General features: G+C 41.6%; 1 protein-coding gene across 1 annotated transcript; it reads right to left on the bottom strand.

Moving 5' to 3' along the window:
- Positions 1-14597: 14597 nt before the first annotated feature.
- Positions 14598-16570, bottom strand: LOC311140885 (arrestin domain-containing protein 3-like; the record flags this gene model as incomplete). Its single annotated transcript, XM_084176159.1, has 5 exons — positions 14598-14714; positions 14932-15188; positions 15521-15608; positions 16029-16039; positions 16318-16570. 5 exons carry the CDS (start codon positions 16568-16570, stop codon positions 14598-14600), a joined length of 726 nt encoding a protein of 241 aa, XP_084032285.1.
- Between the last annotated feature and the right edge of the window lie 14 nt (positions 16571-16584).

Raw genomic sequence — 16584 nt, 5'->3', positions numbered from 1 at the left:
TGTACCATAAAGCCAGACTCCCAAGTACTTGTATGAGGTGACTACCTCAAGCTCTAAACCCTCAGAGGTAGTAATCACACCGGTGGTGAGAGGGGCATTGTTCTTACCAAACCACATTACCTTTGTTTTAGAGGTGTTCAGAACAAGGTTAAGGGCAGAGAAAGCTTGCTGGACACCAAGAAAGCTTTGTTGTAGAGCGTTTAACGCAAAATCCGGGGAGGGGCCAGCTGAGTATAAGACTGTATAATCTGCATATAAATGGATGAGAGAGCTTCCTACTGCCTGAGCTATGTTCTTGATGTAAATTGAGAAGAGTGTGTGGCCTAGGATCACGCCTTGGGGTACTCCCTTGGTGACAGGCAGTGGCTGAGACAGCAGATGTTCTGACTTTATACACTACACTCTTTGAGAGAGGGAGTTAGCAAACCAGGCCAAAGACCCCTCAGAGACACCAATGCTTCTAAGCCGGCCCACAAGAATGGAATGGTATACCGTATCAAAAGCTTTAGCCAAGTCAATAAAAATAGCAGCACAACATTGCTTAGAATCAAGGGCAATGGTGACATCATTTAGGACCTTTAAGGTTGCAGTGACACATCCATAACCTGAGCGGAAACCAGATTGCATACCAGAGAGAATACTATAGACATCAAGAAAATCAGTCAGTTGATTATTGACAAGTCTTTCTAACACTTTTGATAAACAGGGCAAAATAGAAATTGGCCTATAACAGTTATGATCAGCTTGATCTCCCCTTTAAATAAAGGACGCACCGTGGCTGCCTTCCAAGCAATGGGAACCTCCCCAGAGAGGAGAGACAGGTTAAAAAGGTCAGAAATAGGCTTGGCGATGATAGGGGTAGCAACCTTTAAGAAGAAAAGATCTAAACCAGCTGAACCAGATGGTTTTTTGGGGTCAAGTCTAAGGAGCTCCTTTAGCACCTCAGACTCAGTGACCGCCTGCAGGGAGAAACTTTGTAGCGGGGCAGGGGAAAAAGAGGGAGGAGCATCGGGGCTAGTCGCATTAGAAGGGGTGGGAGATGAGGAAATGTTGGACGGGCAATGAGGCATGGCTGAGTCAAATAGGAATCCTGGCTTAATGAAGTGGTGATTAAAGAGCTCAGCCATGTGCTCCTTGTCAGTAACAACCACATCATCAACATTAAGGGACATGGACAGCTGTGAGGAGGAGGGCTTATTTTCCAGGTCTTTAACTGTTTTCCAGAACTTCTTGCAGTTAGACCCAAAGCGAGATAACTGCTCCTTAAAGTAACTAACTTTGGCCTTACGGATAGGCTGAGTGCACTTATTTCTCATTTGCCTGAACGAAAGCCAGTCAGCCATTATATGCATGTGCCGAGCCTTTCGCTAAATTGAATTCTTGAGGTGGAGTAACTGCCAGATCACGGTCGAGCCAGGGGCTGAACCTGTTTTAAATTTTACATTTAAGTCATTTAGCAGACGCTCTTATCCAGAGCGACTTACAGTTAGTGAGTGCATACATTTTTTTTTTAAATTTTTTATACTGGCACCCCGTGGGAATCAAACCCACAACCCTGCGTTGCAAGCGCCATGCTCTACCAACTGAGCTACACAGGGCCCAATTCTCTTTTTATTTATGGGGGCGTGTTTGTTAACAATACCACTGAAAATATCAAAAAAGAAGGTCCAAGCGTCTTCCTTCACACCACAGTCAACAATTTTGTACTGTAACTGAAAGATCCGTGACAAGCAGATATTGTGTCATAAGGAACAAATGTGGAAAAACAGATTAAGTTAAACTCAAGAGTTGGGAAATAACTGATACATGTGACACAATAACATAATTACAGACATTGTGACAGTGACAGACAGTGTTTCAAAACAACAGAGATTCTGGGAAACTGGGCCCGTATCCACAAAGCAGCTCATAGTAGGAGTGCTGATCTAGGATCAGGTCCTTCCTGTCCATAATAATCTCTGTCCATAATGATCTAAAAGGGAGAACAGATCCTAGGTTAGTACTCCTATTCTGAGATGTTTTATGGATACAGGCACAGACCACCAGCTAGTGTCTTACATCCTATGGGCATCAAGGACCAGGACTGAACAACACTGTTTTCACACAGAATCTTATAGGAGGACATTCTTTCTGCCATTCTCAGCTGCTTTTAATTTGTCCAGGAGGATAACCAGGGGCAGTTTAACCTCTGGGTCTTTGGCCATTGGGCGTCAACAGTGACCTTAATGGAGTAGAGAATAGAGAGATGAATGTATACTGAGTTGATATTTGAGACATTGATTTGCAGGTTACTCAAAGATCTCATAATGGTGTAATTTACACAGTGAATTTCTAAATACGTTTTTATGAGAATTGCATTGCATTCCCTTCACACAAAAGCACAAAACATGCCCTCTTTCTCTAACATTATTCAAAGTGGTGCACTAAAAAGTTATTTGAATTCAACAAAACACAAGAGGTGCTGCTGCAAAATCGGTCGGTCTGCTGTCTGATCACTTGAAAATGCTTGGGTACACTCAAGCATGGTGGTGCTAGATCACATTACTACTCTCATCACTGTTATCACACGTATATGGAGAAGTTCATGTGAAAGAATGTCACATCACCTAAGCAGCATCAAATAATGCTCTTTCCTACTTTTCCACTGCATTCAGAGCCTAAAACTCTCATCATCAAATCAAATCAAATCACATTGTATTTGTCACATGCGCCGAATACAACAGGTGTAGACCTTACCGTAAAATGCTTACTTACAAGCCCTTAACCAACAATGCAGTTCAAGAAAGAGTAAAGAAAATATTTACTAAATAAACTAAAGTAAAAAATTCAATAAAAATAAAAATTTAACACAATAAAATAACAATAACGAGGCTATGTACAGGGGGTACCGGTTCCGAGTCAATGTGCAGGGGTATAGGTTAGTCGAGGTAATTTGTACATATAGGTAAGGGTAAAGTGACTATGCACAGATAATAAACAGCGAGTAGCAGCAATGTAAAAACAAAGGGGGGAGGGGGTGTCAATGTAAATAGTCCGGGAGGCCATTTTATTAATTGTTCAGCAGTCTTATGGCTTGGGGGATAGAAGCTGTTAAGGAGCCTTTTGGTTCTAGACTTGGCACTCCGGTACCGCTTGCCGTCCAGTAGCAGAGAGAACAGTCTATGATTTGGGGGACTGGAGTCTTTGACAATCCTTCCTCTGACACCACCTAGTATATAGGTCCTGGATTGCAGGAAGCTTGGCCCCAGTGATGTACTGGGCCGTACGCACTACCCTCTGTAGCGCAATACGGTCAGATGCCGAGCAGTTGCCATACCAGGCGGTAATGCAACCGGTCAGGAAGCTCTCGATGGTGCAGCTGTATAACTTTTTGAGGATCTGGGGACCCATGCCAAATCTTTTCAGTCTCCTGAGGAGGAAAATGTGTTGTTGTGCCCTCTTCACGACTGTCTTGGACCATGATAGTTTGTTGGTGATGTGAACACAAAGGACCTTGAAACTCTCAACCCGCTCCACTACAGCCCCGTCGATGTGAATTGGGGCCTGTTCAGCCCGCCTTTTCCTGTAGTCCGTGATCAGCTCCTTTGTCTTCCTCACATTGAGGGAGAGGTTGTTGTCCTGGCACCACACTGCCAGGACCCTGACCTCCACCCTATAGGCTGTCTCATCGTTGTCGGTGATCAGGCCTACCACTGTTGTGTCGTCAGCATACTCAATGATGGTGTTGGAGTTGTGTTTGGCCACGCAGTCGTGGGTGTACAGGGAGTACAGGAGGGGACTAAGCATGCACCCCTGAGGGGCCCCAGTGTTGAGGATCAGCGTGGCAGATGTGTTGTTGCCTACCCTTACCACTTGGGGGAGCGGCCCGTCAGGAAGTCCAGGATCCAGTTGCAGAGGGAGGTGTTTAGTCCCAGAGTCCTTAGCTTAGTGATGAGCTTTGTGGGCACTATGGTGTTGAATGCTGAGCTGTAGTCAATGAACAGCATTCTCACATAGGTGTTCCTTTTGTCCAGGTGGGAAAGGGCAGTGTGGAGTGCGATTGAGATTGCGTCATCTGTGGGTCTGTTGGGGCAGTATGCGAATTGGAGTGGGTCTAGGGTTTCCGGGATGATGGTGTTGATGTGAGCCATGACCAGCTTTTCAAAGCACTTCATGGCTACCGACGTGAGTGCTACGGGGCGGAAAACATTTAGGAAGGTTACCTTCGCTTCCTTGGGCACAGGGACTATGGTGGTCTGCTTGAAACATGTAGGTATTACAGACTCGGTCAGGGAGAGGTTGAAAATGTCAGTGAAGACACTTGCCAGTTGGTCCGCGCATGCTTTGAGGACACGTCCTGTTAATTCGTCTGGCCCCGCGGCCTTGTGAATGTTGACCTATTTACAGGTCTTGCTCACATCGGCTACCGAGAGCATGATCACACAGTCGTCCGGAAGAGCTGGTGCTCTCATGCATACTTCAGTGTTGCTTTCCTTGAAGTGAGCATCAAAGGCATTTAGCTCGTCTGGTAGGCTCGCGTCACTGGGCAGCTCGCGGCTGGGTTTCCCTTTGTAGTCCGTAATAGTTTGCAAGCCCTGCCACATCCGACGATCGTCAGAGCCGGTATAGTAGGATTCAATCTTAGTCATGTATTTGACGCTTTGCCTGTTTGATGGTTTGTCTGAGGGCGTAGCGGGATTTCTTATAAGCGTCCAGATTAGTGTCCCGCTCCTTGAAAGCGGCAGCTCTAGCCTTTATCTCGGTGCGGATGTTGCCTGTAATCCATGGCTTCTGGTTGGGATATGTACGTACGGTCACTGTGAGGACGACGTTGTCGGTCCACTTGTTGATGAAGCCAGCGACTGACATGGTATACTCCTCAATGCCATTAGATGAATCCCGGAACATATTCCAGTCTGTGCTAGCAAAACAGTCTTGTAGCGTAGCATCCGCATAATCTGACCACTTCCGTATTGAGCGAGTCACTGGTACTTCCTGCTTTAGTTTTTTATTGTAAGCAGGAATCAGTAGGATAGAATTATGGTCAGATTTGCCAAATGGAGGGCAAGGGAGAGCTTTGTATGTGTCTCTGTGTGTGGAGTAAAGGTGGTCTAGAATTTTTTTTCCTCTGGTTGCACATTTAACATGCTGGTTGAAATTAGGTAAAACGATTTAAGTTCGCCTGCATTAAAGTCCCCGGCCACTAGGAGCGCCGCTTCTGGATGAGCATTTTCTTGTTTGCTTATGGCCTCATACAGCTCGTTGAGTATGGTCTTAGTGCCAGCATCGGTTTGTGGTATTAAATAGACGGCTACGAATAATATAGATGAGAAGTCTCTTGGTAGATAGTGTGGTCTACAGCTTATCATAAGGTACTCTACCTCAGGCGAACAATACCTCAAGACTTCTTTAACATTAGACATCGGGCACCAGCTGTTATTTACAAATAGACACACACCCCCGCCCCTCGTCTTACCAGACGTAGCTTCTCTGTCCTGCCGATGCACGGAAAACCCAGCCAGCTCTATATTATCTGTGTCGTCATTCAGCCACGACTCAGTGAAACATAAGATATTACAGCTTTTAATGTCCCATTGGTAGGATAGTGTTAATCGTAGATCATCCAGTTTATTTTCCAATGATTGCACGTTTGCCAATAGTACGTATGGTAGTGGAGGTTTACTCACTCGACCTACGAATTGTCAGAAGGCAGCCCGACCTCCGCCCCCTTTTTCTCAGTCTTTTCTTCACGCAAATGACTGGGATTTGGGCCTGGTCTCGAGAAAGCAGTATATACTTCATGTCGAACTCGTTTAAAAAAATTATTCATCCAGTTCGAGATGAGTAATTGCTGTTCTGATGTCCAGAAGCTATTTTCAGTCATAAGAGACGGTAGCAGCAACATTATGTACAAAATAAGTTAAAAAATAAGTTATAAACAATGTGAAAAAACAAACAAAATAGCACAGTTGGTTAGGAGCCCGTAAAACGGCATCCATCCCCTCCGGCGCCATTATATATAATATACCTTAAGTGTGTAACTTCAGTATCGGTCAGTCTAGGAGGTTCCTAGATGATATGAGGCACAAAGTAGATTGTTATGATAACATCTCTTGTAATGCCACTGCCAGTTGTGGGTGTTCCTGGTATAAACACACCTTTGTGTGAGAGAAACAGAAACAAGTCCATTGATTAAAATCAACACCATACCCTCAGTCCCGGAACGATCATATCAGACTTGGACAGAAAGGTGAACTCAACTTTGACTTTGCTTGTCATCCTCATTGACCTTGTCAACTTTGTCTTCAAACTGTAGGTGATTTTGCCAAATTTTGCCACATAAGATGAAGGCATTTCTCTGAGATGAAAAAACATAACATAATATTCAGTCAACCACTATTACAGTAAAAACGTTTTTATTCTGTTAAAACACATTGTGTATGAAATGTTTCTAAATACCTACACATCATTTGATGGATGGAACACTTACTCAGTTGGGATCTGGAAGGTAAAAGGGTACACATGTCGCCCAGGACTAATGAATCTGGAATGTAAAAGGTTACTCGTCGCCCAGGACTAATGAATCTGGAAGGTAAAAGGGTACACGTCGCCCAGGACGAATGATTTCAAAGCCTGGAAAACAGTGAATACATTAATTGTATTCACATGTTGTATTACCATCTTAACATGGTACATCCTGATCAAAATCTCAAGAAAAATCTCATCACATCTCACCATAGTAGGCACAAAATACCATCATAAATTTGATTGTTAATTTCTGATTATTTACTATTTATGAAAGTAAACCAAATAAGAGGTAGGCTGCCATTACACACACCATCCATTTCCCCTTCCTGCAACAATATTTGCTCAAGACTGAAGTATTCCTTCTTGCTACTGAACTCCTTAGTATATTTATTTTGATGTTTGTTCCATTCCACCTTGGCTTTACCTATTGCCTTGACAACAAGAGACTTGACTATAGTCTCCTTGGATACATCCAAGGATGAATATCCCTTTTATAACATGGCTTTAATTTAACACATTTGCCACTAGAAATGTGTTCATTTGCCGATATAAATGTGTTCAATGTCCACTGAAGTAGCTAGCAAGTTTACTGGATAGCTACAGTGGTTGCCATGGTAACCTAACAAACAGACTTGCTAGTTTAGCTAACCAAACCATCAGTCCTAGCTTGCTATTATGAAAATCGAATTAAACAATATCAATACTGTTTTCAATTCGACTTTTGCTTTCAAAAGCAGCTCAAACAAAACATGTAAAAATTATCTATAGCCATTGAATTCTACTGTGCAAATATACTGTGCATTATAGGGAAATAATGCACACTCTAGAATGCCCTTCAAGCCAATCAGAAAGGAGTATTCAACAATGCCGTGGTATATTTAAGTGATAATGCCAGAGAAGGCAGTGTTTTCGACTTTGTCTCGGGCCTAACAACACCTGTGCCAATATATCCTCCAAACACCAACGGGTTACCAACATATTCAAATAATGATTGACATATTTTCATGAAAAACTTTATTTTGATGAATTTATTCATGATATTTCATCCTTCCACAAGATATAGTCCCGACACAAATTTAGGGTTGATACCCAAGCCGGCTGGTCGTTCGTTTTATCGGTTCGGTTGCCAGAGAACCGACCCTTCGTACAGTCTTTTTGTTCTGTATCTATGGACGCGACCCAGTCGTTCGTTGTAAATGTTCCATTGCCATTCTGGCTGTTAACGTTCTTATCCCTTGCTTGCTAGCTAGCAAACTACGGCTAACTTACAGTCACGTCAACAGTGCAGCCAGAATAACAACAGTAGCTGTATTTGCATTTGTTTAAGCTGTTTTCTAGTGACATTTATTTGGATACATCCATAACAATGAGTTAATGAGGCGCAATTTCGACCTGGCATAGAAAATGTGCTCTCTCGTCAGGACACTGTTCTTCAGAGGAGCTAGCCAACAACACAGCTAACACTTCAAACTGAAGCTGGAAAGACTGCAAACTAGCTGCACTTCGTTTCGTTTGACCTTTTTTCAATTGACATTTCTTTGTACATATCCATAAAAACGATGCCAGCTGATTCATGATTTCGACTGGCTGAGAAACGCTGCCTGCCTGTCTGTCTCGTCCCGACTCCCGACACGTTCATTACCATTTGAATATTGAAACAATGTTGCAAATGTCAGAGAGACAGACAGCAAGGTTTATACAAATCTCTGCTGTTGAAAACTAAATGTTAGTCTAAAAGAAAAGAAATGTGAGATATTGTCTAGATGCTTTTTATAGTAGAGATCAAGTTTATAAATTGCCTAGCTGGGCTGATGAGACAGTGGATTGTGCAGTCAGATGGAACAGAGTAAATAGTCATTTTAACATCATAGATTTAGCTGGTGGTAACTTGTGGAATAGACACTGGCTGGAATGTGGTTTTAACCAATCAGCATTCAGGATTAGACCCACCCGTTTTATAAAAAGGGATAAACCAGTTTTACACCTCACTATCCTATCTGCATGATGTTCCTCCTCCATGGAAGTAGTCCATGGAAACCTACTGGTTTCATTATCACATGCTTGTCTGCCATCTGTTTTGTTATGATTGTTACTGTTAGTTTGTCAACTGGTCTGGTATGTTTTAAGAGATACATGCAGTGAGTAAAGTCACTGTTGTTCATAACCAATGAGACGTTAGTAAAGTAAAGTGTTATTTTATTTATTTGAGAGATATACAGTAGACAACACATGCAACTCTGTTGGTCAAAGTGAGGTAGCTTGAATATTTCCTTGTATTTTTCCAGAATCTGAACAACTTTATAACCATTCACAAATGTTTATATGAATTTGTCCTTCTGTTTCAGCTCTGGTCCTGTGAACCAACAGGGCATGCAGGCTTTCGTTCCTGACAAGCACTAACACCTGATTCAATTATTTATCAAGGGTGTGAAGTCCTGTTGTTGTTTTCTCACACAATATCTTAAAGAGATTCTCCATTATTTTATATACTTTCTAGCCAGTAGTTCTGAATGTAGCGCTCACAAGCCAAAAGTGGTCCCAGAAAATTGCATACTACGTCACAAATGATCAGATATGTGCACCACGTCATTGCTCTCTCTCTTTCTCTCTGTTGTGTGTGCATCTTGCTAGCTGTCACTAAAATGGTGAACGCTGAAGCTCATTGGCTAGAAATTTAATTGCTAGGGGGCTGGCCCTAAAATTTAGGGAAAATGGCACAGCACAGCTTCCAGAAAAACAGAACTTCCAGAAAAACTAGGGATTTTGTGGCTAATTTAGGTAAGACAATAATTCTGCTCATAGACAGGATTCAGTAGGTTACTTTCTAAATGTAATCTGTTACAGTTACTAGTTACCTGTCCAAAATTGTAATCAGTCATGTAACTTTTGGATTACCCAAATTTAGTAACATAATCTGATTACTTTCAGTTACTTTTAGATGACTTTCCCCTTAAGAGACATTAGAAGAAGACAAAAATGAATATTCCCAATTGAACAACATATATTGCAGAATAAATCAATGTTAGAGTTTACATAGCTGGCCATAAATGGATGTTGTATTTTACTTTATGAGTTATGTAGCCTTCTTCTAAACCATTGCATTCTACTACAATTCAGATAATAATACGACTAGGCTATATCTTTACATTAAAAACCAAGTCTGACAGATTTCCAGTCATTCCAATTCATTTAATAGGTGGCAGGTAGGCTAGCGGTAAATAACTTTGGGCCGGTAACCGAAAGGTTGCTAGTTCGAATCCCCGAGCTGACTAGGTGAAAAATCTGTCGATGTGCCCTTGAGCAAGGCACTTAAAGCTAGTTGCTCTAGACAAGAGCATCTGCAAAAAATGTTTAAAAAAATAAAAAATACCCCTTGATCTTCAAGAATAGGACATGGAAATATAGATTAGCCAAATTGTTTTACCTGAGCATAACCCAAAAACGAAGGACTTGGAGGACTGATTGGGCTCATTGTTTCGAGTTGAAAAATAAATGCTGCTCTCATGGAATGGTACGCTTTGAGCACTACCGAAAAGTGCTATTTGCATGTGAAAAATGAATGCCATATGCTGCATCTGCTATAGGCCTATTGTTTACGTTTTTGTTGGTGACACTTTGATATCTTGATCATTTGCAGCTGTTTAATTTACTGCAGTGGGCTAAATTAGGTTCACACAGAGTGTTTCTTGGTAGTTGAAAATAAAGTATACACCTCACACACATGGTTATGGGATTTTTAAAAAGAAGACACTTGAGCAATAAAAGCCCCACTCGTGGCCTTCTTAAATTAAACTTGTTTTTGACTGTTTTTGCACAATACCACAGAAGAGTTTAGAAGGGAGGAACTCCCTCAAACTTTTATTCCATGGGCTGGGATCCGCACTATGCAGCTGCTGCAAGAGCACAGTCTATCCACTGGTCGCAAAAACAATGATTGATAGGCAGCTTAAACTTCTTCAATTAAACCATTATTGGGTTATATTACACATAAACACTGAGTGTACAAAACATTAGGAATAGCTTGCTAATATTGAGTTGCACGCCCTTTTACCCTCAGAATAGCCTCAATTCGTTGGGGCATGGACTCTACAAGGTGTCGAAAGCATTCCACAGGGATACTGGCCCATGTTGACTCCAATGCTTCCCACAGTTGTGTCAAGTTGGCTGGTAGTGGATCTCTACTCCGAAAAGCTCGTTCCATATCATCCCACAGATGCTCAATTGGATCTGGTGACTGGCAAGGCCACTATCAGTAAGCTGAATTCACTATCATGTTCGTGTAACCATTCCTGGACAATCCTACCCTTGTGGCATGGGGCATTATCCTGCTGAAAAAATATATTTGCAGATGGATACACTGCTGCCATGAAGGGCTATTCCTGATTGGTAATGATGTTCTGATATCCTGTGGCATTCAAACACTGCTCCACTTTTATCAATGGGCCCAATGTGTGCCATGAAAACACAACCCACACCATCACACCACCATGCATGTACTCATGTTGTTTTCTCCATACCCTAGTCATCCCATCAGCATGAAACAGCAGTAACTGGGATTCATCAGACCAGGTCATGTTTTTCCAATTCTCCAGTGTCCAGTGTTTTAGTTCCTTAGTCCACTGCAACCACAGTTTCTTGTTTTTTGCTGAAAGAAGTGGAACTCTTTAAGGTCGTTGGCTGCCATACCTCATTTGTGTCAAGGTACGATGAGTTGTTCATTCTTTTATGGGTCTTTGGGCAACAATGTTGTACTGGACTGTCAGTTGACTTAACTGTAGCCCGTCTGTTGCGCTGTACAATTCGTGTCAGCCTCCTTTGTCCTCTTTCATCAATGACCCGTTTTCGACCACTGGCCTGCCGTTGGATGGATGTCCTTTGGGTGGTGGACCATTCTTCATACACACGGGAAACTGCTGAGCGTGAAAAACCCAGCACCATTGCAGTTCTTGACACACTCAAACTGGTGCTCCTGGCATCTACTACCATACCCCGTTCAAAGGCACTTAAATATTTTTTCTTGGCCATTCACTGTCTGAATGGCACACATACACAATCCATGTCTCAATTGTCTCAAAGCATCAAAATCCTTCTTTAGCCTGATCCGCTCCTTCATATACACTGATTGAAGTGGATTTAACAGGCGACATCAATAAGGGATCATAGCTTTCACCTGGATTCACCTGGTCAGTCTATGTCATGGAAAGAGCAGGTTTTCCTAATGTTTTGTACACTCAGTCTACATTTGTGAACAGCCGACCATAACAACCACAATCCATAAGGAGCAAATAGCTAAATGAGAGAGCAGTAGTGTGAGTCACATCATTGTGCTGTGTAGATATCAATAATAAGTAATATTCGTATCGCCCGTAGGCTACACCACTGTTGTCGGCCCTTTTTTGGGGGGGGGATAGATCAGCTTTAATATTGCAGATATATTGTAGCTTCCATCAATATAATTGTCTGCATCACTTCCAATCCCCCATATATTTTTTTTCCGCTAATACATAGATATATATACATATACATACATACACATACATACAGTGGGGAAAAAAAGTATTTAGTCAGCCACCAATTGTGCAAGTTCTTCCACTTAAAAAGATGAGAGAGGCCTGTAATTTTCATCATAGGTACACGTCAACTATGACAGACAAATTGAGGAAAAAAAATCAAGAAAATCACATTGTAGGATTTTTTATGAATTTATTTGCAAATTATGGTGGAAAATAAGTATTTGGTCACCTACAAACAAGCACGATTTCTGGCTCTCACAGACCTGTAACTTCTTCTTTAAGAGGCTCCTCTGTCCTCCACTCGTCACCTGTATTAATGGCACCTGTTTGAACTTGTTATCAGTATAAAAGACACCTGTCCACAACCTCAAACAGTCACACTCCAAACTCCACTATGGCCAAGACCAAAGAGCTGTCAAAGGACACCAGAAACAAAATTGTAGACCTGCACCAGGCTGGGAAGACTGAATCTGCAATAGGTAAGCAGCTTGGTTTGAAGAAATCAACTGTGGGAGCAATTATTAGGAAATGGAAGACATACAAGACCACTGATAATCTCCCTCGATCTGGGGCTCCATGTAAGATCTCACCCCGTGGGGTCAAAATGATCACAAGAACGGTGAGCAAAAATCCCAGAACCACACGGGGGGACCTAGTGAATGACCTGCAGAGAGCTGGGACCAAAGTAACAAAGCCTACCATCAGTAACACACTACGCCGCCAGGGACTCAAATCCTGCAGTGCCAGACGTGTCCCCCTGCTTAAGCCAGTACATGTCCAGGCCCGTCTGAAGTTTGCTAGAGTGCATTTGGATGATCCAGAAGAGGATTGGGAGAATGTCATATGGTCAGATGAAACCAAAATAGAACTCTTTGGTAAAAACTCAACTCGTCGTGTTTGGAGGACAAAGAATGCTGAGTTGCATCCAAAGAACACCATACCTACTGTGAAGCATGGGGGTGGAAACATCATGCTTTGGGGCTGTTTTTCTGCAAAGGGACCAGGACGACTGATCCGTGTAAAGGAAAGAATGAATGGGGCCATGTATCGTGAGATTTTGAGTGAAAACCTCCTTCCATCAGCAAGGGCATTGAAGATGAAACGTGGCTGGGACTTTCAGCATGACAATGATCCCAAACACACCGCCCGGGCAACGAAGGAGTGGCTTCGTAAGAAGCATTTCAAGGTCCTGGAATGGCCTAGCCAGTCTCCAGATCTCAACCCCATAGAAAATCTTTGGAGGGAGTTGAAAGTCCGTGTTGCCCAGCGACAGCCCCAAAACATCACTGCTCTAGAGGAGATCTGCATGGAGGAATGGGCCAAAATACCAGCAACAGTGTGTGAAAACCTTGTGAAGACTTACAGAAAACATTTGACCTGTGTCATTGCCAACAAAGGGTATATAACAAAGTATTGAGAAACTTTTGTTATTGACCAAATACTTATTTTCCACCATAATTTTCAAATAAATTCATTAAAAATCCTACAATGTGATTTTCTGGAAATTCTTTTCTCATTTTGTCTGTCATAGTTGACGTGTACCTATGATGAAAATTACAGGCCTCTCTCATCTTTTTAAGTGGGAGAACTTGCACAATTGGTGGCAGACTAAATACATTTTTTCCCCACATATAAATTCATAGATATGCATATCCTTTAAAAATATATATTTTCCTTTATTACTTTCCAACCCCACCACCCCTCCCCTAATTGGAGTAAACTAGTGAACAACAACGCTTAGGCCTCTACTTCCAGCTTATACAGACTATATACATTTTATGGACACAGTCAGTTTTACAATAGTTCTATTTTGTTTGTTTTTACTCCTGAACTTCCTCTACCCTCAACCTCTCCGACCATTTTTGTGATGTCCATCCGGTTTGCTTCTATATGCCATATCTTTCAAACTGTGCTCTTTCACAAAAGTTCTTAACCTATAACCTATATACTTATTGTGGACACAATATGTTTTACGTTAGTTATCTTGTTGTTATTAGTCCCAACCTTCAGCTCCATTCAACCCCTCCCATCTATCTCTTAACACCATCCATTTGGGATTTCTATTTGCCATATATTTTTCAACTGTACTGTGATGTTTCACAAAAGTTCTGCTTTTGTCGTCCTTTCCTCCAAGTGTTTATTCAAGTAGGATGTATAATCTTTGGATGACAACAGCAGTCGCGCCATTTCAGTATTTTAGCATTTTATTAGGATCCTCACGCAAACATAGTTTCTGAATTAATATCCTAGAAGTAATCATCGGGTTTAAAAAAAAAGTATTTGTAATCTGATTACAATATTTTTGCTGGTACCGTAACATTTACATTTTTGTCATTTAGCAGACGCTCTTATCCAGAGCGACTTACAGTTTAGTGAGTGCATACATTTTTACAGTTACAGTTTTTTTGTAATCAGTTACATGTAATAGATTACATGTAATCCGTTACTCCCCAACCCTGCTCATAGATTATGCATGTATGAACTACACATTGACACAGCCAGCCCAAAGTTGGAGGTTTAAAAAATACTAAGTAGTCGCCAATGTTCTGGAGCATGTCTTTAAGAGAAGGTGAGAACTCATTTAGACCAGCTGTATTCCTGCTGCCGTTCCTCAGCTGCTTTTGATTTGTCCAGGAGGATAACCAGGGGCAGTTTAACCTCTGGGTCTTTGGCCATTGGGATGTCAAGAGTGACCTACAAATACAGAAAATATATGAATGTACACTTAGTTGCCCAAATGTTTAATTACAGCATAGTTTTCACATGCAAAGTGACTGCTTTATCCATATCTTTTGTGTGTGTGTTTTTTATGAGGTGAAAACGCTCTTTCCTCTCCTACTCTGCATCCCTGTATTCATAATTTAGCTGGTCTTGTGCTTTCATTATATGTGTGTATCTCATCACAATATACCTTCAGTCTGTACTCTAACTTCAGTATGGAGCAGTCTAGGAGGGAGACAGGGAGTTGTGGAGGGATAGTCAGCACTTTGGTCACAGTCTGTCTTGTAGAAGCCGTAACAGAATCTCCTCTCTCTTTAATGATGTCATTGGTGTAGACTTTCCTTTTATGCTTGGCGAAGAAGCTCTGCTCTTCATATAGGTAGAAGTCTGGGGTTACTGTGCGTGTAGAGTTGTTGTGTATCTCAACAAGGACTTTTATTGCTTCACCTTACAGTGGACACAAGGAAAGGAACTTGATTCAGTTATTGGGTTTGCAGACTGTACATTTAGAGACATTTTTCTCCTCAGGAGAAGTGTATCACATTGTAGCCTAATTCATTAGCAAATTAGATAGTTCACTCGTACATTTTCCCCCATTCATTTATTGAATTTCATATTTAATATTCATTTATTGAATTTGTATATTAATTTACCGATCTCTGTTTTATTTAACACAACCCACCTTGTACCTTATTGAATGGATATAGATGTAATATTAAAATGACCATCAGCTCTGATCGCTGTTAGGCTAGCTGAAGTGGCTTTGGTTGCAGTCTGACCTGATAGATACCCCATTGTCTCAATATGAATGTCCATAGAGATATTTCCAGAGGCAAGGAATACAACCTTGGAACCATGCTGGGGCTCCTACGAAACAAGAGATAAAAAGTAGACTGTTAAGATGCGTTCTCTTGCCATGCTTATTTTGTCTGTAACTAGTAAAAAAGCAGATGTAGTTGCAGAAACAGGATAGATAATAAGAACTCTTTACCCTCAGTCCAGGAATGATCATATTAGTCTTTGACAGATACGTGAACTCTGTCTTGGCTTTGTCTATCAACCAAAGCGTCCTGATCAACTTGGCCTTCAAACAGTAGGTGATTTTTCCCCATTTACCCATGTAAGATGAAGGCATTTCTCTGAGAGGAAATATGAAAAAAAAGAAAACCCATTATCATCTATCTGTGGAAACCACTAGAAGGCCTTTTTACATAACAAAATCTGTGATTATTGTTTCCTCAAATAAATAAAAGAAACCCACAAATATGTGATGGATGGAACACTTACTTGGCTGGAATCTGGAAGGTGAAAGGGTACACATGTCTCCCAGGAGTAATGATTTCAGAGCCTGAAAAACGGGATCTATTTTGAAATGGGCAATGTAAATTCAGATTCTGCTTAATACAAAGTCATATTAAGCATATATGTAACCTAACCCTACAGTATTCTCAACCATGGTTCTGGAATACCATAGCATCACCAATCATTATTATTGTGAGTTAGGCTATTAAATGGTTAGGCTAACCATTCTTAATTGTTGCAGAAAGTAAACACAGAAAGCTGAAGTGTTACATACCATCCCCCTTCCCTTCCTGCAACAATATTTTAAGACTGAAGTATTTCTTCTTGCCACTGAAGGCAACAGGGTTTTGCCCCTCATGTTCGTTCCATTTCACCTCAGCTTTCCCTTTTGCCTTGATAAAAAGAGACTGGAGAGAGGTCTCCTTGGATGCTTCCAAAGTGACCCGCCCAGTGATAGTATCCCCAGCTGAAAAAGTGCCATGTTCATTAATCATGTTGTAGTCGACCGAGAAGCGTTTAACTGTCATTCTGACTGAGTTGG

Source organism: Coregonus lavaretus (genome assembly GCF_964263955.1).
Source record: "Coregonus lavaretus genome assembly, chromosome: 14".
NCBI classification, from domain to species: domain Eukaryota; kingdom Metazoa; phylum Chordata; class Actinopteri; order Salmoniformes; family Salmonidae; genus Coregonus; species Coregonus lavaretus.
Note: the sequence above shows the minus strand (reverse complement) of the source record. Positions and strands in the feature narration are given on the sequence as shown.